Below are 24851 nucleotides of genomic sequence, written 5' to 3'. Positions count from 1 at the left end.
ACTTCAGACTTCTGGCGCCCAGAGCTGTGAGACAACACGTCTCTATTGTTTTAAGACAACCAGCTTTTGGCAATCTGTTACGGCGGCCCTGAGAGGCTAATACACACCCTCCTCCTCTCCAAGGGGAGCCAGAAGAACTGTGTGAGGAAATGAGAGAGAAAGAGAGAGAGAAACCACATGTCCACACCCAGTCAAGTGAGCACTTGTCAAGCAAGAGAAGCAGCAGGAGAGAGCAGGTGGCAGTGGGGGGAGGGAGGGGTTTTGCAGCTGGCGGCCAGTGGGGGAGCTGCAAGGAGAAAGAAGGAAGAGAAGAAAGCAAGCCAGAGGTGGGCTTCCCTGGTGGCGCAGTGGTTGAGAGTCCGCCTGCCGATGCAGGGGACACGGGTTCGTGCCCCGGTCCGGGAAGATCCCACATGCCGCGGAGCGGCTGGGCCCATGAGTCATGGCCGCTGAGCCTGCGCGTCCGGAGCCTGTGCTCCGCAACGGGAGAGGCCACAGCAGGGAGAGGCCTGCGTACCGCAAAAAAAAAAAAAAAAAAAAAAAAGAAGGCGGAGGTGAAGAGTCTGGGTTTACATCCCGATATGTGGGTTTATCTCTGCCTTTCTGGAGACCTGGACATGGCCCGCCACATGGCAGGCGTGCCCTAGACGTCTGCTGAATGCAGGTCAGAGATGATGATGAGGTTGAGACGACCACGCGCTGGCCAGCACTGCATCCTCCATGCAATCTTCTCCACGTCTCCCGGTTCTACCAAACCACTTCCTCCTTTGCTCGCACATCCCATCCTGTACCAGAAGTATTTAGAGACACATGCATCTCCTCCTCTGGAACTTGAGGTCTCCAGAGGCACGGTCCCTGGTCCACTCACGTCTGCATCTCCCATAACATCAGGCACAGGGACGGGCACACGGCAGGACACAAAGTAAAGTGTGTTGGTCTGAAAGTTCCAATTTTTAAGATAATTTTTGAGCTGTTCTCTCAAAAGGTAAAACTCCAAAACACTGTGGAAACTATTCATTCAGCAATTCCTGAGAATCTACCTGTGCCTAACCCTGAACTGGAGACCAAGAGTCAAATAAAACCCACCCCCCTCTCTCAGGTGCTCCCTGTCTAGGAAGACAAGAACACAAGCAATGACAACAGCCCATATGAATGGGGTGAACACAAGGCGATGTGGGAACACAGAGGAGGTACGTAGCTTAGTGATGGGTGGAGGTAACAGTGAGGGCTTCCTGAAGGTGAGCTCTGACCTGTTACAGGCTGAGCAGGCAGGCGGAGGGATGCAGGAGAACAAAGGTGATGAGCCCGGAAATGACCTGGCACCGGGGCCTGACGCCTCTGTGCTTGAGTAGATCACACGAGGTGACGAGAGGCAGACAACCAAAGGCAGAGAAGTCTACAGAGGCTAGATTTCTGGGAAGAACTTGGGGCTTTGCTCTGAAGGCAGTGGAGAGCCATGGAAGATTTCTTAGCAGAAGAGCAACACAGTAAGATGTGTCCCTTCTAGAATGACCTTTGGGAGGGAGGAGCAAGAGTAGAGGAAAAGTGGGGAGCCAGGATACAAGGTAACTGTACAGGCCTAGACCAGAGGGGCTGCAGATTAAAACAGAGAGGGAGGACGTAGGGCTGGGACTGGAAAGGATGGATTTGAAAAATACCTCAGTAGGATAAAATCAGCAGGTGTGGCCATTAATCTGTATGACTCAGAGAGAGATGGGCCACCGTGATTTCTAGCTTGGGTCACTGAGTGCTGAGCTAAGAGTGTGCAGAGGCGCCATCTAAGGTTTTCAGGGGAAAGTTAAGACTATAGAGAGCCAGGCCAAGGTGCTGAAGGGGAACCCGACAGGTGGAGCGTCCAAAGCCAGTGCACCTGGCTGAAAGCCGGCAGAGGGCAGGCCTTCCTGTCACCCTCAACTCTAACTCTTCTAACTGTCCTTGACAGCCCTTCGTCACCCTGACCTGGGGCGGAGGTGGTTTCCCCTGAGCTCTGTAACTATTGAAAAACAACAGGATATAAATCCACGGATAAGCTGTCTTGCCACCCCAGTGGAAAAAGGACTTGAATGACTTAGAGCCAGAGTATTCTTTTCTCCATAATGGTTCCTGGAGCCGCCAGGAATAGTGCATCTACCAAAATTAATGGCAAAACCTCATTTTTCTGTTTTCTGGGAAGAGAAGTTCCATCCGCGGGTAATTGATCCTGATCTGGACATGCCGGTTTGCCAACCAGGGGTGTAAATCATTCTCACGGAACAACCTGCGGCCCTTTAAACCAACACCAACAGTGACAAATGGGACGGGGTGGGACAGGTGGAAAGGAACACTGAGGGGAGATCCATCAATATCCTTCCCGCTTCTCACCAGGGCCCAGAGTGTAGGATCCTTTTTGGGGACTCCACAGCAGAGCCATTTTTCAGCAGGGTTGGGTCGGGAGGGCAACGTGGTGTCCCAGCGAAAGCTTTAGCGCTGGACACGCAGGGAAGCCGATCCCAGCTCTGCCACTCCTGACTCTGCAGCCCTGGGCCAGGCACCCCTCGCGTCCATACCTGCTGGGGTGACGTAAGCGTGAAAGAAGATGACATCTGCAAAGAGCCTAAGCCCAGAGCGACTCAATCAATGTTTGTCCAAGGAATGAATGAAGGAAGGAAGGTATGCCTGGCCCCGGGAGTTCAGAAATTCACTATCCCTCCCAGAGAGATGTGAACTTTAAAAATAGAAGATGAAATGGGCAATGGTTTACTCAAAGAAGTGATTTGTGGTGATGACCGGGAGCATGATGTCAACTGGTCTTCTAAGAACCCTCCAAATCCCAGCACACAGACCCTTTGTTTTGCCTGTGAAAGCTCTGAGCGACCACTGCAGAGAAACATATAAAATACACAAGCAACGGCCTTGGCAATATCTCTCCCTTCAGCACGCGCTCCTCAAGGGTGAGGGTGTGTGTCTTGTTCCCTGTTGGTCCCCAACATCCAGCACTGGGTTTGGCCCAGAGTAAAACCTAGGGATACATACCAATCACATGAACGAAAGAACCAGAACCCTGACTGACTGCCTTGCAGGTGAAGCTTATTGAGAACACATGGCACGGAGCAGCTCCCCCCTTACCTTACAGGGGTAGGTGGGAGGAAGGGAAATTGGTGGCACAGACACGAACCTGAGAGGTGAGGTGTCACCTCCTGTGATACCTGGAAAAGTGCCAGGATGCTACGCAACGGGAGGGGCCTCACCAACAGGGTTCCTCTGAAAATGACAGTGTTCGCTGAACTCTCCCACTGAGCAGCATTCTGTCCACACTGTGAGTGTGTAAAAATCAGGGACGTTATGATTCCCCGCCCCTCCCCTCCAATGCCCATCCCCGTGCCAGGCCCAGAGCTGGTGCTGAATGAATAAATGGATAAATGAGAAAGTAAGAAAATATGATATCCTCTCCTCCCCCAGAGGAAATATCCCAGGGCTCAAAGGCAAGGGGCCTACTTGAGGGCAGGTAGGTTGGTGAGCTCGGGACATCCCCTATTAGGACAGGTCTGCCAGCCTAACACTGTCCCCGTGAGCCCTGCCCATCCACGGAATCACTGCAGAAACCGGCTGTGGAGGAACACGCCCTCCCTCCGTAGCGGGTTGAAGGGTGGCCCCCCAGAAGCTACGTCCTCCCAGAACCTGTCAATACGGCCTTATTCAGCAAAAAGGTGTTTACGAATGTAATTAAAGTAAGGGCCCTGAGACGAAATCAAATTGGATCTAGAGTGGGCCCTAAATCCAATTACAGGTGGCCTTAGAAGAAAAGGCAGATGGGTATCTGAGACATACACGCACAGGATGAGGAACCATGTGAAGACAGAGGCAGAGACTGGAGTGACCCAGCCATAAGCCAAGGAACACCCGGAACCACCAGAATTAGGAAGAGCAAAGAAGAATTCTAGCCTGGACCCATCAGAGGGAGCATAGACCTGCCAATACTTTGATTTCTGACATTTGGCCTTCACAACTGTGAGAGAATAAATTTCTCTTGTTTTAAACCACCCAGTTTGGGGTAAATTTCTAAGGCAGCCCTGGAAAACCGATACACCGCCCAACCCCAAACACACACCAAAATAAAAAGAATAGTTCAGCCTCGGTAAGCTTACCCAGAATCTTACAATGAGAAAACAGAGAAAGATGCAGGTCTAATTTTAGCATACACATAAGCTTTGTGCTTTGAAGTTCTGACCCATATATGGGGGTTGCATTATAACCTTTTCCAGATTTTAGGGCCTTTAAAGATCTGAACATGTCCCTGGGAATGGGGGTAGGGAGAGGAAAGTGAGGAGGGGAGGGGAGGGGAGGGGAGGGAGAGCGAGGAAAAGAGCAGAGAGGAGAGGAGGAAAACCACTATCTGATGTGACGGGGAAGCCTGGTGTCCCGCCAGCTGAAGAAGACATCGGAGGAGGAGTGCTGGGGATGTTCTCTCACTGCAGCCAGAGATGGCAGGAGGGGGCTCAGCTGCAAGAGGAGCAGGGCTGGTTCATGAGGAAGTTAGCCCGTCAGCTGGAAGAAAGAGCCTTTCCCTCTCCCAGGGCCAAGGCGGGTGGAGGCACTGCCAGTCACGGGGCTTGGATCTGTCTGGGAACCTGGGTCTCTGTGTGGAGCCTCACCTCGTCCCGACACGACAGCCGGGCTGCTGGCTTGTCAGGGACAGAGCTATGGGGATGACACTGGCCGCGGGAGGCAGTGGCCCGGGAAACATACTTGCTGCAGGAGGACAAGGTGGTGAGACCTGTCACAAAACCAGAGTGGACAGGGCAGGGAGGAGATGACGATGGTGATTTAAAGCCCTCTGGGCCGAACTGCAGCACATTCTGCGTTGTCTCGGAGAAGGCTCTATGGTGGAGGGCAAAGGGGGTGCCAGATGCCTCCCAGGCTGCAGAAGCAGAAACCTGGAGGCTCGGGGATATCTGGGCTCGCGGGGAAAAGGAGGAGTGGGCACTCTCAGTCGCTCTGTGATCCCTGCAGGAAACTGTTCTCAGAAAAATACAATGAACAATGGAGAAACCTTCCCATTTGGAAGGAAACAAATTTTAAAATGCACCTTGGGCCACACCAGGGGACAGGCATGGCTTAGTGAATAAAAGTAGAGACTACAGAGTTGGACAGACCTGGGTTCCAAGTCTTACTTGCATGTGGCCTCAGGCAGGGGAATGTACCACTCTGGGCCTCAATCTGGCACGTGTGTCCCCGTGCCTCAGTTTTCCCATCTACTTCACAGTACTGACAGGAAGATTTAAACAAGAAAGGTTTAACCCAGAACCTGGCACATAGCCAGTGCTTAATAAATGGTGGGTTTAGCATGATCGTTTTTATCTTTTATCTTTGTGGTTGCTGTTAACAGCCCAGAAAGACCTCTGACATTTACAAGGTATGACTTTGACAAATTATCTCAGCTCTGTCAAGCCTCGGTTTCCTCATCTGTAAAATGGGATAACAATACTGACTTCACAGGGTTATTACGACCCTTACACGGCATTACGGGTGTTAAGACTCCACGCAAGGGAGACATTTAATAAACGTTGGTTCTCTCCTCTTTGCACGAGGCCGCCCTGCCTCTGGAGGAGAATGTGTGAGGCAGGAAGAGAAAGTCTGAGTGTGAGGCAGAAAGGTGGCTGGAAGTCATCCTGCAGGAGTGAATGCGACTGGCTCACTTTGGACCTGCCCCCGGCGTTTGCAGCCCACGGCAGTGCGGCTCACAGCCCATCCCCTTCCGGTTTCTTCCCTGCTTCCGGTCTACCCCCAAAGGCCCCAGGGACCAGGCCCTGAGGCTCCCATTCAGAAGGAAAGAGGGCTCCCCTCCTGAACCCTCCATCACAGGACCACACTCACCAGCTCCACGCACCGCCGGCTGGCCTCGGCCTCCCGCTGCACCAGCTCTTCCATGTCCACCTTTAGCTCCTCCAGACGCCGCTGGTAATACTGGCTGCTCTCCCTCTGCTGGGACTCGGCCGTGGCTGCCTGTGAGAGCTCCTCACCCATCTTCATCAGGCTGTCCCGAAGCCGGATCACCAGGACCTGCAGCCCAGGCAGAGAGCACACGCCCGCCCTGGAGTTAGAAGCCTGGGGCCCGGAGGCTCCAGAAAGAAATCTTTTGCTGAGTCTCTGTGCATTTTTATAAAGTAATCAGGGTAATAATCCTGATTTCTGGTACAAAAATGAAGGAAACATAGAAAATGATAGCTGCTGTTCTGAAAAGCAGTGTAGCTTAGTAACAGATGCTGAATTCATGTTCTGGGTTCAAATCCTACCTCTACCTCTTCCTGGCTGTGTGACCTTGGGCGAGTTATTAACCTCTCTGAGCGACAGGATGATGTCCAGGATGCTGTCAGGGTTGAACATGTTAAGTTATGCGGAAGGCTTAGCTTGGCGCCTGGCACACAGGATGTGCTGGGTAAGGGCTGGGAATTAAGATTTACAGCGACCTTCATTCAGCTCAAGGTTTGGGTGGTGGAGTGGCAAGGTGGAAAGGACACTATGCCGGTGGGTCCAAATCCCTTCCCCAACGTGGATTCTGGTTTCCCGATTTGTAAAATGAGGAAGTTTGAGCAAATAATCTCCCGTAAGCCTGAGCTCTAATATCATGGCATTTTTCTTTGTGTGTGTGTGTGTGGGGGGGGTGGAAATCCACAAGGACACAATGAGACTATGAATAGAGAGAAAAGAGCCGTGAGCATCACCAGTGCTACAGAAAACCAACCCAAGGGCTGTTCTGCAGAATTCATTAGTTGGCCAACAAGTCTGGAACCAATAGATTCTGATGGGTAAATACTCGAGTGATGACATAAAATGCAACCCACATGAATATTTTAGGTCCCTGCTAAGGACTCTGAGCCCCCTTCCAGATCAGAGACTGAATAATGGGCTAAAAGAAAAGCTTTATGATTTGTTTCCTCTTTCCCCTTTCAACTGGAGTTTAGCAACGGTTTCAAAGGGCAACAGGAGGGTCATAAGAATGGTCCTCCAATTGTGTCCCCAAGGTACCCCATCTCAAGGATCTGGGATTCTACTAAGTTCCAATAATGATGGCAGAGGGAAAAGCAAATTTGGAGACAGAATGTGCCATTTAAAGTTACTCTACAATTGTATTCTTCTCTGCTATCACCTGACCATGCTAGAATCAAGCAAAAAATGATATGTGATATAGCTCAAATTACGTATTTAGTCATTTAAAATATAGTAGATCAAAGTTTCATGGTGATCTGCAGAGACAGTTATGCCTTGAGGGATCCCTTGAGCAATTCCGAGAACCACTGAGGGCCAAGGCAAAGAATTTTTCTCTCGTCTTCATCCAGAGCAGCCTTCTTAGAGACCAAAAGCCCAACAGGGGATTGGGGGTAAATGTTTTGGAATGAGAAGAGCAGCCTCCCATCGCTCAGACACACCGTCATACTTTGGGTAAGCCCCCTGGCTGCAGGGAGATCAGAACCTGAGACCAGGATGGAGCGAAGGTCAAGAGTCAATCTCCTCCTGTCACTGACACTACCTGGCTTCATCTTGAATAACTCACTTGACCTCTCTGGGGCCATCTTCTCATTCTATCCTGCATGCCCCATGGGGCTGTGATGAACATCACATGGGGTAGCTGATGTGGAAGGTTTTGGCAATGGGGATCTCCTCGGTAAATGTCCCATGACATTGGTGTACAGAGCTAAATGTGAATACAGTCACTGAACTCCACCCCAGCCCATCCAAGTCTTACCTGTCCTGCAAGGTCCAGCACCAAAGCCACCTCCTCCTGTAAGCCTCCCTGATTCCCCAGCCTGAAAGGACCTCTATCCTCCAAACCTCACAGCCCTCTCTCCTTAGTATGGGTATTTATGTACATATCTTACCCACGTCTCCTACAAAGCTCTATGCTTCTGGAAAGCAGAATCTATTTAATACATCCGTCTTCCACACACCCAACACAAAGCCTAACACACACTAGGGGCAAAATAAATTTCTGCTCAAAACAAGTGTCGGGTGCATACGTGGATGAGTGGGTGGATGGAGACGGGCAGAACTGGATCAATGGATAAAAACATGGACAGACAGAGGGGTCAAGGTCTGAAGGAAAGAAAAAGAATAGAGGAAGAGAAGAAAAAATAGAGAAAGGAAGAAGAACAAATGGAAAGGGGGATGATGGATGGACCGATGATGGTGGATGGAGATGAAGACAGAGGAGGTGACTAGGCTGAGTGAATGGGGAGCTTGTGGGACAGTGCGATTGAAGACAGGAAGGAGGGATGGAGGAAGGGAACTCAGGAGACGGATGAGTGATCCAGATGCAGACAAAGGCATATGAGTGGACAGATGGATGGAGTTTACAGGAAAGCCCTCATAGCTCTAGGCCTGAGCAATATTTACACGCCAACAAGTACCTCAAATCTCTTGATCTGCACTTTCTGGAACTCCGTCTTGTTCTCCAGGTCACAGATGACCGCCTCCTGCCTGCTGACGATGGCTCGGTCCACGGTGGACTGCTCCAGGTACTCAATGCGCATCTGGGCCACCTGCAGCTGGGGACACACCCAAGAAGGCCACTGACCACCTGGCAGCCCCGAGTCCCAGAATCGGGGGTCCCAGCAAGACCCAGCCCCAGGCCCATTCACGCTGCTCCTTCCCAGCTCAGGTGCACAAGCACGAACTGCTGGATCCCAGCTGAGGACCCCACACGGGACCCTGACCCTTCCTGTGCCTTCAGCTTCCAAACAGCCCTTCCAGTCAGCGCCTCTCGTACCTCTTCCTCCTGCCCTGATGAAGCACCAAGCCGGTCTGTGGACAGCGAGCTTTAGCATCAAGAACACAACCAAGAGTGGGTTTGGGAGCCAAGCACCTATTTCAGGGTTCCAAACCTGGCTCCCCACTTTCTAGCTGGGTGTGTTGGGCAAGTCAGTGTCCTCTTAGCCTTGTTTCTTCATTTTTGTGTGTGACGGAGATTAGTGCCTGGTACACAGCAAGCACCCAGCAAGTGGCCACTCCTGCTATTATTTTTGTTCCACTTGTTGTCACTCTGTGCCCAAAGATACTGTTGGAGACTAGGTCACTCTGACAGCCACTCTAAGTGGGCACACGCAATGGTTCTAGAAGAGCTTTGAGAATTTCATGGATGATAGCAACCCACTAGGTAATGAGGGAAATTTAGGGGTGTTTGGAGGAAGCATGACTTCAAAGGAAGATGTCACAAAGGATGGTGATCCTGTCTTGCACAGACCAGACCCTTCTCCTTGGAGCCATTTCTCAGGGGTAGACATCCTGCACGGAAACCCTGCTGAGCCTCACTGCGTGGGGCATCTATGGATCCTGAACAAGCGTGGGCAGGAGTGTGTGTGTGTGTGTGTCTCTCTCTCCTCTCTCCCCCTCCCCCTCCCTCTCCCTCTCCTCTGTCCCCCCCTCCCCCCTCCCACCCCCCTTGGGATTGTCCTCAATCCATCTGTCATGCAACTGACGTTGAGTGAATGAATGAATGACAGTTCCCAGGATCCTCCCCCACAACATGGAGACTCTGAGCACGTACTTGTCCTTTTTTTTTTTACATCTTTATTGGAGTATAATTGCTTTACGATGGTGTGTTAGTTTCTGCTTTATAACAAAGTGAATCAGCTGTATATATACACATATCCCCATATCTCTTCCCTCTTGCGTCTCCCTCCCTCCCACCCTCCCTATCCCACCCCTATAGGTGGTCACAAACCACCTAGCTGATCTCCCTGTGCTGTGCAGCTGCTTCCCACTAGCTATCTATTTTACGTTTGGTAGTATATACGTACTTGTTCTTGAAGCTTCTGCTTCTCCTTCTTGGCTTCCTCTAGCTGCAGCTGCAGTTCCTGGATCTGCCCAATGTCGGCAGCAGACTGGTAAGGCGAAAAATGTCACATTGAAACCACAGGCTTTGCTGGAAGTCCCTTCTCCCCCTGCCCACAGATGTGTATGTATCACAGAGCATGACAACAGTTGGTTCTAAAGGGCACCTCACATTCTCCCCAGTATCCCTCATCTCGGTGTGCACCCAGTCACTCCCACTACACAGGCCCATAGCTTCGGTCAACTATCCAGCGCTTTATTATACACCCTTGAGAGCCCAGACAGAATGAGCTGGCTGCGGCACCAGGACCAGAATTCTGAGGGAAGAGCACTATTCTAGGTCAGGTAACTGGGATTCTAGACCTGGATACCAGCCTTGGCAAGCCACAAAACCACTCTGCACCTCAGTATCCCCATCTGTAAACTGGGCTGATAGTCTCTGCTGAGACCCTCTCCATAGGGTTTGTCCAGAGACTAAAATGAGGCAATGGAGAGTAAAGGTCCTTTAAAAAAGAGTTGAACCAAACTGTTTAATGTGACTATCCCCAAAGAAAAGAATTCCAGAGGATAGGAGGGCCGCTAGCTTTCTATTTTCCACAGGTATTTATTATTTAAATTATTTATAATGGGCATATGAATCTACTGCTTTTGTAAATGAACTAATAAACTCCCATTTTGAACAAAAGTGTGATTCACAGTTGCTATTTACCTGTGTGGCACTTATCCCTCCAAGGTCCTAGCACCAGAGAGTGGCCCAACCACATTACCTTCTCACTGTCCCCACCTAACTCACCCAAGGCCACCAAGCCTTCTTCCACTGGAGGCCATTACCTGAGCAATGAGGTCCTTGTGCTTCTGCATGAGGTCATTCAGGTCGTCCTGGTCCTCATCGATGCGCTTCAGGAGGTCTGCCCTCTCGAACTGCAGCCGGTACAGCTGCTCGTCCACCTGCGGGGGCAGGACGATGGTGGGCGAGAAAAAGGGGGGTAAAAGGGGGACTACAGGGGGCTGATGAAGAGCAAAGGCGGGGCTAGACTTCCCTAGCAGTCCAGCGGTTAAGACTCCCCACTTCCAATGCAGGTGGCGTGGGTTCGATCCCTGGTCGGGGAACTAAGATCCCACATGCCACGCAGCCAAACAATTTTTTTTTTAATTAAAAGAAAAAAAAAAAAAGAACAAAGGGGGACTTGCCTGTGGGTGTGTCAGGTGAGTGAACACCTGCCTGTAAGGGAGGCCATGGCTGTGTCAATGAATGCTGTGTGTGTGTGTGTGTGTGTGTGCTGGGCCTGCCTGCGACTGCGTGAATGCAGCATGTGTGTACGTGAATGGATATATGACCGTATAAGCCTACCTGGGAATCTACATACCTACAGTTTAAGTGTGCACGGTGCACATGTGTCAGTGATCTCAATAAATATGGCTAAACTTAAATGTATATCTTACCTACGAGGGCATTTATTTTATATGTGGGTCTGGTGATTTTGTATGTGAGTGTGTACATTCATCCTTGCGTGCGCATGTTTGTGAATGTTTGCGGGCAAGTTCCCCTTGATCTAGCACAAATAAAATCTGGGACAAAAGGGCCAATGGGGATCTTGAGAAAAGCTTTTGCCAATAAATCTCTAGCTCTGTCTAAACTTCGGATTTCACATGTTGCGTATAAATTTAAGCCAACCTTGTACATCTAGATGGGGCACTTAGAAACCCACACCCAATCTTCACCAACATAATAGATCCATAATATATGTTCATTTGTTCCTGCTCAGCGTTGAGCACACAGTAGGCCCATTACAGACGGCTGGGTCTCTCTTAGGAGTGAGCCCAAGTGGGCCCACAGGGCTACCCGTGGCTCTTAGAAGAAAGGATGTGAAGAAGTAGCCCAACAATAGTGACCAAGTGCTCTCGGGGGTGGTGTGTGTGTGTGTCTGTGCGTGTGCGTGTGCAGTAGGTCTACAATAGATGGCTGGGAGCTGCTTCCGGGGGGGCACAGTGTGGGCTCACAATAGATAGCTGTGCTCCCACTTCAGGTGCTGAGCGAACAACAGGCTCGTACTGGAAGCATCCTCATGGGGCTGAGCACACACTGGGTCCACAGCAGGGTTCCTGGTCTCCCTTCGCACAGGTGAGCACACAGCTGATCCTCACGTGTGCCCTTACACCTTTGTAACGCTCAGCTCTGAGGAGGCTGCCTGTGCTCTCAGAGCGTCCAGCACCCAGTAGGTCTACAATGGATGCCTGTACCTCCAAGTACAGTACAGTGAGTGCCCCGGTCCCTCCTCTAATGCTGCGCACACAGTAGGCCCCCCGCCCCAGGAGGGACCGGTACCAGGCTCTTGCTGCGGGTCATGCTCTCCAGCTCGCTGTGCATGCTCTCCAGGTCGGCTGTCAGCGCCTTCTGGGTCTTCAAGGCATCCTCACACTTGGCTTCACTCTGCTGCAGCTGGACCAGGCAGGAGGGGGAGGGAAAGGGAGAGAGGCCTTGCGACACTGTCTCCTGGAACGTCCCTCCCCTCCAGCCCAGCCCGGCCCCTCCCAGGCAGAAGAGTACTTTACAGGCAACCCTCCCCTCTTCACGGGTGTTCATCAACCCACAGAGGGGGAAGCAGAGGTGTTTGCAGTAGGGGCAGCTGGGTTCTGAGCCCACTCAAAACTGAACTAGCACTGCCCCACGAAGTAAAGCCAGGCCACCCCCAATTCAGTGCCAGGAGCGAGTCCCCAGTTCCGTTCAGCAGATATTTGCTGCCACCCACTAAGTGCCAGGTATGGGGCTTGCACAGAACAGTCAAGGTGGCCCCTGCCGTCCCGTGGGGGAGACAGGCAGGGACAGGTAGTGACAGCGCCTCTAAGGGTACCAGGAAAGGGAGGGTATGGGGACCCCGGAACACAGGATGGGGGCTGAGAAGCCTTCCTGGAGGAGGTGCTCATAGTTCGTTCAGTGGGGACTTGCCAGTAGACATTTTTAACCAGAGTTGTGAAGCCCCTTTTAAATGGTAGGCAAAATATCCTGTGTGTGAGCATTTCCTGGTACATGACTTTCACTAGATTCTCGATGGTTAAGAGCCACTGACTCAAAGTTTCTCCTCCTCACCCTTTCTTTCTCTTCCTTCCGTCCACATGTACACAGTAGGCCTCCTATCCTAGCAAAGTGGGGCCATAGAGATAGGTACAATGACCTGTGTGGCCCCAGAAGACAGACATTTCCCCCCGGAGAGACCACATTCACGCACAAACCCTAAGTTCGTTCTGCGATTGAGTTTCCCCCTGATTTCTGAACCCTAGAATCTCCAAGCAGAAAACCACCTTATAAATCACCGAAGGCAAACATCTGAGGTTCAGAGAGGGGTGGCGCCTTGTCTGAAGTCACAGAGCTACAAGGAGCAAAGACACCACTTGTATCGTCCAGACCAGCTCGCTTTCTCAACTGCCAGGCCACTGTCCCTCCAAAAGAGTAAATGACATTAAGCCTGGTGCTAACAGATACCGGACAAAGAAAAGCCAACTAGACCCCTACTGAAATGACATGCACACAATCTGATCTCCGAGGCCACCCAGTGAAGGGGGCGCATTGATTTATGAAAGGAAAATGAGGGAGCCAGGGTAAAGGATGCCCCAAGGACAGCTGACCAAGGCGGGGCTCTGTGGGGAGAGTCTGCCTGGGACCGTTTTCATCTTCCAAACTGGGCAGAGAACATCTTCCTCGGAATGTCCATGAGCTCACCCCAGATGCTAGAATAATAGTAATGACACGGGAGGTGGGGAGCAGGCAGGCTGCCATTCGTTCCAATATCGCCCGTCAGTCCTCCTGGCAGATCTGGGAGGTGTGCACTGCTAATACCCCCATTACGCAGGCTGGGAAACCGAGGCCCCAGCCTCCTCCCACAGCTTCCCCACACGGCACCCTAATCCCAGCCCCACCCCACTGCCAGCAGCCTCAGACCACAAAAGACCCATCTTCAAGGCGCCAAGGAAAGCGTATTTCTGCAGCTGGGCTCCGTGCTGGGCCTGGGAGGAGGGCTCGGTGGCCCGTTTCCCTCAGCGACTGGAAGGGATCAAGACACACTGAGAAAAATGATGTGGAGCAAGGGAGGTAACTGGCGTTGTTAGAGAATAATCGACGGAGGAAATGAGAAGTCAGGCGCAGTCTCATCTTCCCCGCAGGAGACTCCAGGGCCTCTGGGAAGGGGGGGGCTGGGGGGGGCGGTGGGCTGGGGATGGAGGGCTGCCCAAAGCCAGCTCTGGATTCACACATAAGTCAGAAGCCTTGCTAAGGAGAGGCATTTAAACTAAGACCTAAATGATGCAAAGGAGACAGGCAGGTAGAGCTTTAAGTGGAAAGGTGCCCTGAGTAGAGGCAACAGCAAGTGCAAAGGTCTTGAGACAGGAACAGGAAGGAACTCGGTGCTGCAGAACAGAAAGACAGCCAGTGGAGCTGGCCAGCTACACAGAGAAGGCCAGGAGGAGGCGATGTTGAGGAAGTGGATGGGGATCACATCAGTGAGGCTTGTGAGCCAGGACGCAAAGCTTAGCTTTGTTTTTAGTCTGTAGGAGAACCACGGCTGCTCTCTGAGGACTGAGGAGGAGGGTGGCATGATCTCCCTCTGGCTGCTGTGGGGAGGAGGGGCTTTGGTGGATAAGAGTAGCAACAGGGCAGCCAGAGAGGATGCTGCTGTGGTCTTCCAGGAAGAGGGTGGTGGAGGTACTCCAGTCGGAGAGGAAGGAGAGGAAGTGGAGAGAAATGGAAGGGTCTGCACAGGGCGGTGTGCAAGGAACAAAAGAAATGGGCAGGCAGGAGCAGATGGGCCAGCGTGGGAGAGGATGTCAGATAACTGGTAGTGGAAGGGAGGTGTCCAGCGGGGCCCCGCTGCCAGGCCAAGTTGCTCGGCCCAGGGCCAGGAGGCAGGTGAGAGCCATTGTGAGTAGCTCAACAGGGCAGAGCCAATAGACAACAGCAGTTCCCATCTGCTGAGCCCCTCCTTCAGCTGAAGGAGGGTTTCATCAACATGATGCTGCTGGTTCTCTGAGCCCCTGGAGAAAGAAGGCTCTATTTTTATCCCCATTTTACAGATGGTACACCTAGACATGCTCCTTCCTTTCCCCAGTCTCCCTGAAGAAAGCTGGGAGAGGGACAATTTATCCCCAGGCAGAAAGGAGCGCAGAGACAGCATGCAGGCAGTGGAGGGCCTGCCGGCATTAGTCCTAGCTCCCACCGGGCTGGAGAGAGGATTATCTTGGCCCTGATGGTTTGGGCATGAGTGGTCACACCGGCTACTGTTGCTTGGGGAACATTTCCAGGGCACTGGGCTCTAGCTGCCTTGCTTCACAATAGCGCCACAACCCCTCTAGAAGAAAGGCGCCACCGTGAGGACCAACTGACCTCGGAGGAAACTGAGGCTCATTGAGGGGAAGCAACTTGCTCACAGGCACACGGCCGGCAGCAGAGGAGCCTGGTTGTTCCAACTCCAGAGCCCAAACCTTAACCACTGGGCTCTGCTGCCCCCCATGGAAAGCCACTCTCTGGAAAGAGTAACATGGATTAAAATAAAGAGAGAGGGGCGTCCCTGGTGGCGCAGTGGTTGAGAGTCCACCTGCCGATGCAGGGGACACGGGTTCATGCCCCGGTCCGGGAAGATCCCACATGCCGTGGAGTGGCTGGGCCCGTGAGCCATGGCCGCTGAGCCTGCGCGTCCGGAGCCTGTGCTCCGCAACGGGAGAAGCCACAACAGTGAGAGGCCCGCGTACCAAAAAAATTAAAAACAAAAAAAATAAAAAATAAAATAAAGAGAGAATTCCAACTGCGGAGAAAACAGCCCAGTGGCTTGGTGCTACCATGTAAGCCACTCAAGCCGTGTCACAGTGACCTGAGCCAGGTGGGGACTGTAGAATGAGAGGTAGACACAGCAGGAAGAACGGACAGAACTTGGAGTCTGAACTCACGTGGTGGCGCCAAGGAAACACATCGTGACCGGAGCCTTCCAGGGATGCGCGAGTTCATCCCAAAGGGAAGAGGCAGGAAAGCAACCCGTGTGGCATCTGCTAAGCACCAGGTGCACCACAAGCGGGGCCAGAGCGTGGGCACTGGGGCCAGACCTGGGGGGTCTGCCTCTCGAGCCAGTCACTGAACTCACCACGCCTCAGTTTCCTCATCTGTAGAGTGGGAATGGTCACGTCCTACCACCCATGTGGGATAAACCAGTGAAAACATGAGCGTGCTTAGCACAGCACCCGGCACTGAGAAAACGCCAAAAAAGCAACGGTGGAAGTCGCTGTTGTTTGTCTCCTTCAGCCCTTAACAGCCTGAGAAGTGGGGACTTTTAACCCTGTTTTAGAGGTGAAAGTGCCAGAGGCCAAGTGAGCTGTCAAGGTCACGTGGCCAGGGGGAGGCAGGGCCTGGACCACAATCCCAGGGAGGGTTTTTAGGCTTCCTGGCAGACTGGGATGTATGCAGGGAGGGTGCCAACCCCAGAGGCACACAAGTCAAGCAGGCCCAGATTTTCACTGGGCCTGGGACTATTGCAGCAACACTAGGAATCCCCCAGCCTGTGGCCTCTGCCGGGCAGGCCCGGGATTGCTGCTGGCGAGCTGTCTTAATGCTGAGCTTTAAAAATTTCAATTTATTACACTTCAGGGAGCAAGAAGAAATACAGGCCATCTCAGGCCTATTTTCCATCATGGTTGACGTGGCGTAAGAATAACTCACTGCACGTTATTTCCATATTGGGGCTGTTTGACTGACGTTTTTATGAAGTCAGGTGGCAAATGGTGTCAGGGCTGAGATCAGATCCCTCAGCGGTGCGATGCTGCCACCGCTGCTCTGACAGTGTCTTCCCGGAAGGAGGTCCGGTGGAGTAGTCAGAGAGCAGCCGGCTGACAAGTGACTCCCCAGGAAGGGTTCTTGGGGTCCCACCTCCAGCCCTGGCAGCCAGCCTGGCTATGAGGATCCCACACCCCTTTCAGCTCCAAGTCACCATCCAGTCCCCATGGACAAGCCCTCCCACGTTCCAAGCAGACCTCCACAGCATGGCGTGGGGAGTGCTGGGGGAGAAAAAGGCCCCCGGGATTTCCATCCCTCTCCAGACCCAGCATGGGGCAGGACCCACAACGGGCTCTCAATGACACAACTGATTTGATTTTCGTACAAGTTCACGTTTTTCTTTCCTTCCATATCTTGTTTCTTGAAAAATCAATACAATAACTTGCAAAGTATGTGGGTACAAGGCACCAAAATGCCTTTAACTGCCAGAAACTCATCTCCCCCTCGCACACGTCTGGTCACGCTATCATTCACTCACTAGATCAGCCACCCTTCCCCAGGGGCTGCTGAAAGGCAGGGTGTCATTTCCTCCCCAGCCCCTGAGCCAGGAGCCCTCTACCAAATGGACACCTTTATGCAGGAACGAAGGGTGTCAAAGCTCTGGCCTGGGGACATGTGGTGAGGTCCTGACTCTTGGACCAGTGTGGGAGGACACCGAGGGTCCTCAAAGCCTGAGTTCTGGGGGGCAGCGCTGCAGCGGCCCGGGGGCTGCCGTGCACAGGGGTTAGGAGCCTGCGCTCTGACACGGGGCCAGGCGTGGCTCCGCCGTCACTCATTTAACCCTGACAACAACATGCGGAGCTGGGGTCAATGGCCATTCTTGTTGCTACTGCTGAGGAAACTGAGGGGTAGAGGGGTGAAGTGACTTACCCAAGTCACCCCGGTACTACGTGGCAGAGCTGGCAAATGGAACTAGGCAGCCTGGCCGCCAGGCTGTTATGCTGCACTCCCATAACAGCAATGCCCACCACACATGCTCCAGAGGGAAAATCTGGTGATGGGACTGCACACGCCTGCTCTCATTTCTTTTGACAGCAGCATCCTATCTTCTCTGCAAAGAATGTCCACCCTCCAAATGTCCATGATGGGGCCAACCCTCCTCCCTCAAGCCCAGAGAAGATGCATGTAACTCAGCCTAGCCAGGCAGAGCACCACCTCCTGCTGGCCATAGTAGTTGGTCGTGGGACAACAGCACGACTGACACCAGGATTTTGTCTGCGACTACGGACACAAGATTGGCTCCTTCTGATGCAGGATATAACCTTGAAGTGTCTGGGGGCCCTCCTGCCACCAAGAAGGAAGAGATTGCCTAAGAACACAAGGTGACATCAAGGCCGTTGAGACAAGAGACACATTCTTGATGACATGGTTGGAGCACCTAGATCCAGCCAAGCCTGAAGGCAATCGTAGCCTCAGAACTTTTCAGATGTTTTGGCCAATAACGTCCCTTTTTCTGCTTGAGCAAATTAGAGCTGGGTTGCTGTTACCCAGAACCCAGATATAGGATGAGTGAGCAAGTCAGAAGAGCTAATACATGCACAGGGTCAGCCACAGAGTAAACAATCAGAACTGTGGTGAGAGTGTTTGCTGATGCTCTTCTGTCACAAGTTGGATCAAAGTAGCTCCCTCCAAAACCCTGTGACAGAATAACAAACATCTCTTTAACTATTCTGTGTATGGATCCCTCCTCATGGGGGATAAACAGTCCCCCTTCTGGACTGTTCAATGGGGAGAAGGAGGAGGAATGGATTTCTTCAGCACCAACCATATCAGGCACGGTATAAGCTTTGATGCTTATTATGACCGTAGCCCACAACAGCCCTGCAAGGGAGCAACCAGCCTGGGCAGGGGAGGGACTTGCCCAAGGTCAGAGTCAAGTCCACGAGACTCTAAACCCAGGCTGTTTCTGGGCCACCACCAGCCCCCTCTGCACACAGTCTTTCTCTATTGCTGAATTCATCTCAGGCGTTCTCTCCCCAGCACCCACCCGTCTCATTCAGTGGGAGGGCGATTGAGATTCCCAGCACACAGACAGCAACTACAAACCAATGAATAGCATTACTTTCCTATGCAATGCCATCTGCCCGCTTTAAATACCTGGGTAAAATGTTTGCTCTGGACTTATTAGGCTACGAGATGAGTTGGCTTGACACACGGAATGAGGTGGGGAAAAAGGGAAAATTCTGATATTTCAGCAGAGCGGTTAGAACCTGGATTTCTGGGTCTGATTGAACAACTCAGAAGATTTAAAAATACCACACTGCAAACGCCACAGGGAAGTGCTCTAAGAAATGGTGGCTTTGGCAGGCTGATCTCAACACATCCCAGGCCTTGACATCCCATCAGTGCACTTGGAAGAGTCAACCTTCAGTAGGAAGGCTTTCCCTGAAGGGAATCACCAATATCTCAAACTACAGACGGCCCTGATAGGGAACAAATTTAGTAAATGCAACATATTAAAAATGTCAGGTCAGGTCCACCAATGGTCTGTCCAACTCAGAAGTGTGATGACAGTGGCCTCAAGGGAAAGTTCCTCAGACCATATGGTGGTTACTCTCTGTGTCCTTGATCTCCAACTATTCGGGCATATACTAAACATTCCATGATTTTCCTTACATTGTGCTAGACAACTATCGTTTATGGATGTACTGAAATGCTTTCTGAGGATTTACTGTTTCCATCATCGTCATCTTCAGAGTAATAATAATCATGATGAGTAGTGGAATAATAATAACCGCTTTCTGTGGATGCTGACCACGTGTCTGTTCATTTGCAACATGTACCCCGTCTATGAAGTACACAGTTTCATCTTCATTTTATCGATGAGGAAACTGAGGCTTAGAGAGGTCAGTTAATTTGTCAAGGTCACACAGCTATTAAACGGTGACTGGAGCCAGGACATGAACTGAGGTCTCTTTTAAACGCACAGCTTTTCCTTGTGAGCCCTGTGGCATGTGCTTACCACCTGCTGAGTAAAGCAGGTCTTTTACTTGTTTTAAGTCTGCTTCTTTGAGGGTTTAGGAGTCCTTTCTAATTTTGTATCACAGGATCTAAGGATGGGACAGGTGCTACATGATAGAACAGACTTCAAGAATTTCCTTCCCGACTTCCCTCTGGTGACAATGGATTTGTAACACACAGGTGCTCTCCAAAGAGAGAAAGAAAAAAAAAAACAACAACAACACTTGGAAAAGCAGGATAAAATACTCAAAAAAGGTTCTCCCTGCCCCCATCCTATTCACACACCCCCTCTTTTAAAATTATATTCCAGCTCTCCAGTGCTCCTCTAAATAATTAGTACAATGTCTGAGGCCTCCACGTCTTGTCTTCCCGCTGGACAGCGGGCTCTGGAGGGTCACTGGGTCTTGCTCACCTCTGGGGGCCCACACAGTAGGGACTCCACACCCACGTGCTGAGGCAAGGCTGCGAGGGCAGCTCAGCACATCACTGAGCCGGCCCGTCGGCGGGGCTGCCCACGTCTGCAGCCTGAGCTGCCCACCACCCACGGCGGCTCGCAAGAGCCCCGAATGCCCCCTCGGGAGGCCACCCGCTGCCTGGCTGCCCCCGGCTCCCCCTGAGCACAGATCTCTGACCCCGATGCCAGCGGTGTCCAGAGAGAGGCTTCACGGGAAGGACAAGGGGCGGGGGCAGGACCCTGTCTGTAGAAGCAGATGAGCTGGATGGGGAAAGCACCACAGACACGTTCAGCAAACCCCGGGGCCCCGAGCGGGGCCCTTTCTGTAAAGCTGGAAGGAAGTCTGTCCAGGTTACACGGGGGCAACGCAGTCACGGCCCAGCTTCCGGGTGGGCAGGGCAGAGGGTGTTCTCATGAGACTTCCCTTTAATAAAAGGGTTCTTTTGCACACACAAAAATACACACATACTTGAAAAGCACCAGGAGAGATTAAGTCTTCCTTCCTCACTTTACAAAAGAAATCTCTGAAGCCGCCCACCCTCCCCGCCCGCTTGAGACAGTGCACACTGGGGAGGGGCTGGATGGCCTCCAGGGGTACACCCTACGGAAATGCACACACATGTGCCTCCCCCATGTAAGAGAGCGTGGCGAAATGTTCATAGCAGCTCTATTCCTAACAACCAAAATCTAGATGACTTACTCGTCCATCAATAGCAAAGTGGCTAAACTGTGATACAGTCTCATAAACTAGCAAGGAGAATGAAGCGGCTAAGACATATGGTAACATCAGCAAGTTTCGTCTATATCAATGGAACAAAGAAAGCTAGACACAACGTGAGAACAGGCGGAGGATAGGAATTCAGCCAAGGGGTAACATGAGCGGATGGGTAACCGAGGAACAGCTTTTAAATGCGCATCTGGTTCACTGGCTTCTCCCCTAAACCTATGAGTACCTTTTGAGAACAGGCCTTACTGGAGAGGCCCGAATTACTTAGGGCTTGAGGCGCCGGCTCTACGGTGACCAGCTCACCCCTGTTTGCCTGGGACTTTTTTGGTTTTAAAATCAGAAGTCCCGTGTCCCGGGAACACGCTCAGACCCACACAAATCCAAATGGCTCTGAAGTGAAAAACACGTAGCTTCAAATTCCAGGGCACCCAGATGGAGGAACCTTCACCACACAATTGGCCTGAACTCTCCCAAAATGCCAGCGTCATAAAATACAAAGACAGACTGAGGCTCTACGGATGGTATCACTGAGCACAGGCTGTTACACATTCTAGGCTGGATCCTGAACAGGGAGAAAAATTGTTACAAAGAACATCAGTAAAACAACAGGCAAAATTTGAATAGTCAGCAGATAAGATCAGGGGTCAGCAAACTTCTCCTTCAAGGACAAGCTAGACAATATTTTAGGCCATGCAGGCCAAGAGGCAATATTGAAGTATATATGCAGGTACTTATCTAACTGTAAATGTAACCGTTTGAAAACGAAAACCATTCTTAGCTCTCAGGCTGTAATAAGAAAAACAAAAACAAGACAACAATGAAAAAATAGGCAGCATGGGCTGGATTTGGCCTGTGAGCCATAGTTCACTAACCCCTGGATTAGAAAACAGTATTTTATCAATGTTAAAATTTCTGATTTTGATTAGGGTAAAGGGACCTCACGTCTGTAACTGGTTTTCAAATAATTCAGAGAATGTGATTTAGTGAGAAAATGATAAAGCAAATGTGGCAAAATGTTAAAAAGTGAAGGATCCAAAGGAGTCCTTTGAATTATTTTTGTAAATTTTTGGTAAATTTGAAATTCTTTCAAAGCACATTATTTAAAATCCATCCCAGTTGCCCCCCAAACTCTGTGACTTTGGGCAGAATTCTCATACGCTGAGCTTCCTCCCACATAAAATGGGCCTAATACCAGCTGCTTCCTATGGAGACTCACCCCACCCCGTGGGGCCCTATTCACGCACAGAGCACTGCTGTGTGCAGACACGCTTCTGTACTCTGGTCCCAGAGAGGAAAGGCCCCTCTACTCATGGAGCTCACTACATTCAAGTGGGTTGGGGGCATAAGATTCGGTCATGACCTCTAAGTGCTTGGCCCTGTGCCTAGCACGGTGTAAGCCACGGGTGCCTGCCATCAACATTCCCGTGGTTATGATTACCCTGGTGGGTGGCCAGGCTGCTCTGGGGGCCTGGCACTCCATAGCTGAATAGTACCAGGCCCTTTGGGAGAGACGCATAGGTGGTGTTCCCCATCTGCAAGGAAACCAGCCTTTTCCCACATCATTCATCACAGCCCTGGAAGTGTCAGTATTTGCGGGGTGAACAGGCTCCGGATAACCATGTTTTTAACCAATTACAATTTGGACTTTATCTCCTCTGACAGGAGGTTATGTTAATATTGAATCAATTCACTCCAACACAATCTTTTTTTTAGAAAAGTCTCTTCAAATAAAACATCCAAGCCACCTGTTCTGTGGTTCCGGGCTGGAGAGAAGTGCTCCCTAAGTGCTCGCTCACACGAAAGACTCCTGTCAGGATCGTCCTCCCAGAGCTTGCTGGTTATCTTCAACGTCTCACGGAAGCGCGGGTGACCCCTGGTGACCACCATCCTGATTAAGGGCACTGGGGATCCTCAGTCGTCTGTGCACTAGCAGGGACCACTGGGGGTTCACTGTGTGGAATATGCACCAGGCCTAACGGCCCACCTGAGGGACACTGAAGCCGAGATGGAATCCCCCAGTGGAGGGGCCGACAGGAGCACTGGGGCTTCCAGACGGGCTGGGAGAGCCCAGAGTGGGCAGCGGGCCAACAGGAGGTAAACTGGTAGTTTGGGGGGGGTGGTTATCATACTGCCAGGAGTTGAAGTCAGACTCTGCGGGTTCCAGTCCCACCTCAATCTCTTCTGACCTTTTTGTGACTCAAGCAAAGAGGTAACTGTGATAGAATGATCTGGACTGTCCTGGGGGAAGCCCAGGAGCTCGTGAGAGAAAGGAGCTGGGCCCCTCCCCCAGACCCTGGAGGTCAGAGATGGCTCCTAGAGACGAGGCCCAAACCCAAGTTCGGAGGACGACTAGATGCCCATCAGGCAAAGAGGTTTCAGTGGGAGAAGCGAGTGTCCGGGAGAAGGCATGGCTTGGTGTGGGGACCCCAAGACGGTCTAAGCTGCTGGTCAGAGGTGACGGGAAGGTAGGAGCTGGACTGTACATCTTTAAACGTCACGTTGAGGCACATGGCCTGTACTCTGAGGGCAATGGGGAGCCACTGATGGATCCTGAATGCAAAGAACCATGATTGTATTTATATTTTAAAAATCTCTCTCCCAAGATCAGGGGGCAGAAAGATTGCTCGGACAAGACCGAGGCCAGCAGACTTGAGAGAATTCCAAATGAGAGATGCAGGTGGTGTGTGATAAGAGGGGAGAAGCGAGGAGGGGCTAGATTCCAGAGCTCTTTAGGGGGCACAATGGCTGAGACTCAGCAACAGCTTTGTCCTAAGGAGGAAGGGGGGAACACGGTCCCCTGGCATGAATTAAGTAAACAACTGAAGAGCTCAGTGCAAACTCTTCTCCATTTAACAAAACAAAACAAAAAAAGCAAATAACATAGTTCCTTTAGGGAGGAGGCAAAGGTCAAGGCGTGAATCAAATTTAAACAAAAAGCCGCCACTGCCCGGGAGCAGACATCACCTTCCACTTTCTCCTCGGAGTCAGGTGCCGGCATCTGCTGCTCACAGATGTTATTTATGCACAGCGATTATCTCAATGATATATCTGGTTGTTGGAACTGCTTCTGTCTCCAGATTATTTTGTTTCCAGTGGAAGCATTCCACGGGAATTAATTAGTAATTGCTCCTGAAGAACAGGTGTCATTAGACCCACGCCACACATGGCCTCATCTACCTGTCCACGAGGTCTTGTGAAACCCTGGGCCCAGGATCCAAAGTCTTCCACCAGCTGACTCCGGGGGGTGGGACGTAGGGGCCAGTGGGCAGCTCTACATTTAAAAATCATTGTCTTGTAGTTTTCAATTTAGAGAATTCCTTTGAATCCAGGGTCTAGGGTTCTTTATACCAGCCCAATAGCTGGGAATATCAGGCTCTTTTTTCTTTAGGTAAGAAAAAGGAGCCTCTGAAAGGCAGGGTGACTTGCTCAGAATCGTACAGCTAATTAAGTAGCAGAGGCAGGATCTGAACTCACAAGGTGTGTGTCTTTCCTCCAGGAGTCTTGCATGTTTTATCCCACAGTCTTTAGCCTCAGGTGTTAGCTGAGGCAGAGCCAAGTCTCCCAATGGAGGGAAACTGGGCAAAAGAACCAAATAATCTTCTCGGGATTCTAGATGGTAGGGCAATGGGCAGAGGGGAATGCTTGTCCATCTGGGAAGAAGGCAGGGGCACTGTGAGATGCTCTGCCTAGGGGAACCCTCCCATGCCTCTGGTTGAGCCCGGCATGCCACACATCACTGCTTCAGTTGGGCCTAGAATCCTGCTGGTTTTGTTTTTTTTTTTTTTTGCGGTACGTGGGCCTCTCACTGCTGTGGCCTCTCCCGTCGCAGAGCACAGGCTCTGGACGCGCAGGCTCAGCGGCCATGGCTCACGGGCCCAGCCGCTCCGCGGCATGTGGGATCTTCCCGGACCAGGGCGCAAACCCGTGTCCCCTGCGTCGGCAGTCAGACTCTCAACCACTGCTCCACCAGGGAAGCCCCTGCTGTTTTTTTTTTTACAAGCACTTCTGACCGTGCCCTTCCCTGCTCTGTAGCTCTCTATGGCTCCCTATCACCTTTGGGATAAAACCCAAACTCCTTAGTTGGGCTCACT

The 24851-nt window shown here is 51.6% G+C and overlaps 1 protein-coding gene across 2 annotated transcripts in view; it reads right to left on the bottom strand.

The window, feature by feature from the left end:
* MYO18B (myosin XVIIIB) overlaps positions 1-24851 on the bottom strand; it is a gene marked incomplete at both ends in the record, with an annotated part of 226000 nt that overhangs the window by 53908 nt on the left and 147241 nt on the right. For both annotated transcript variants that reach the window (XM_079717540.1, XM_079717539.1), the window contains 5 exons: positions 5854-6039; positions 8385-8522; positions 9774-9857; positions 10639-10755; positions 12134-12247. In XM_079717540.1, coding sequence (XP_079573666.1) covers positions 5854-6039; positions 8385-8522; positions 9774-9857; positions 10639-10755; positions 12134-12247 — 639 coding nt within the window. The remainder of the gene's footprint in view (positions 1-5853; positions 6040-8384; positions 8523-9773; positions 9858-10638; positions 10756-12133; positions 12248-24851) is intronic.

Source organism: Hyperoodon ampullatus (genome assembly GCF_949752795.1).
Source record: "Hyperoodon ampullatus genome assembly, chromosome: 13".
Lineage (NCBI taxonomy): Eukaryota > Metazoa > Chordata > Mammalia > Artiodactyla > Ziphiidae > Hyperoodon > Hyperoodon ampullatus.
This window is presented reverse-complemented; position numbering and strand designations above follow the sequence as displayed.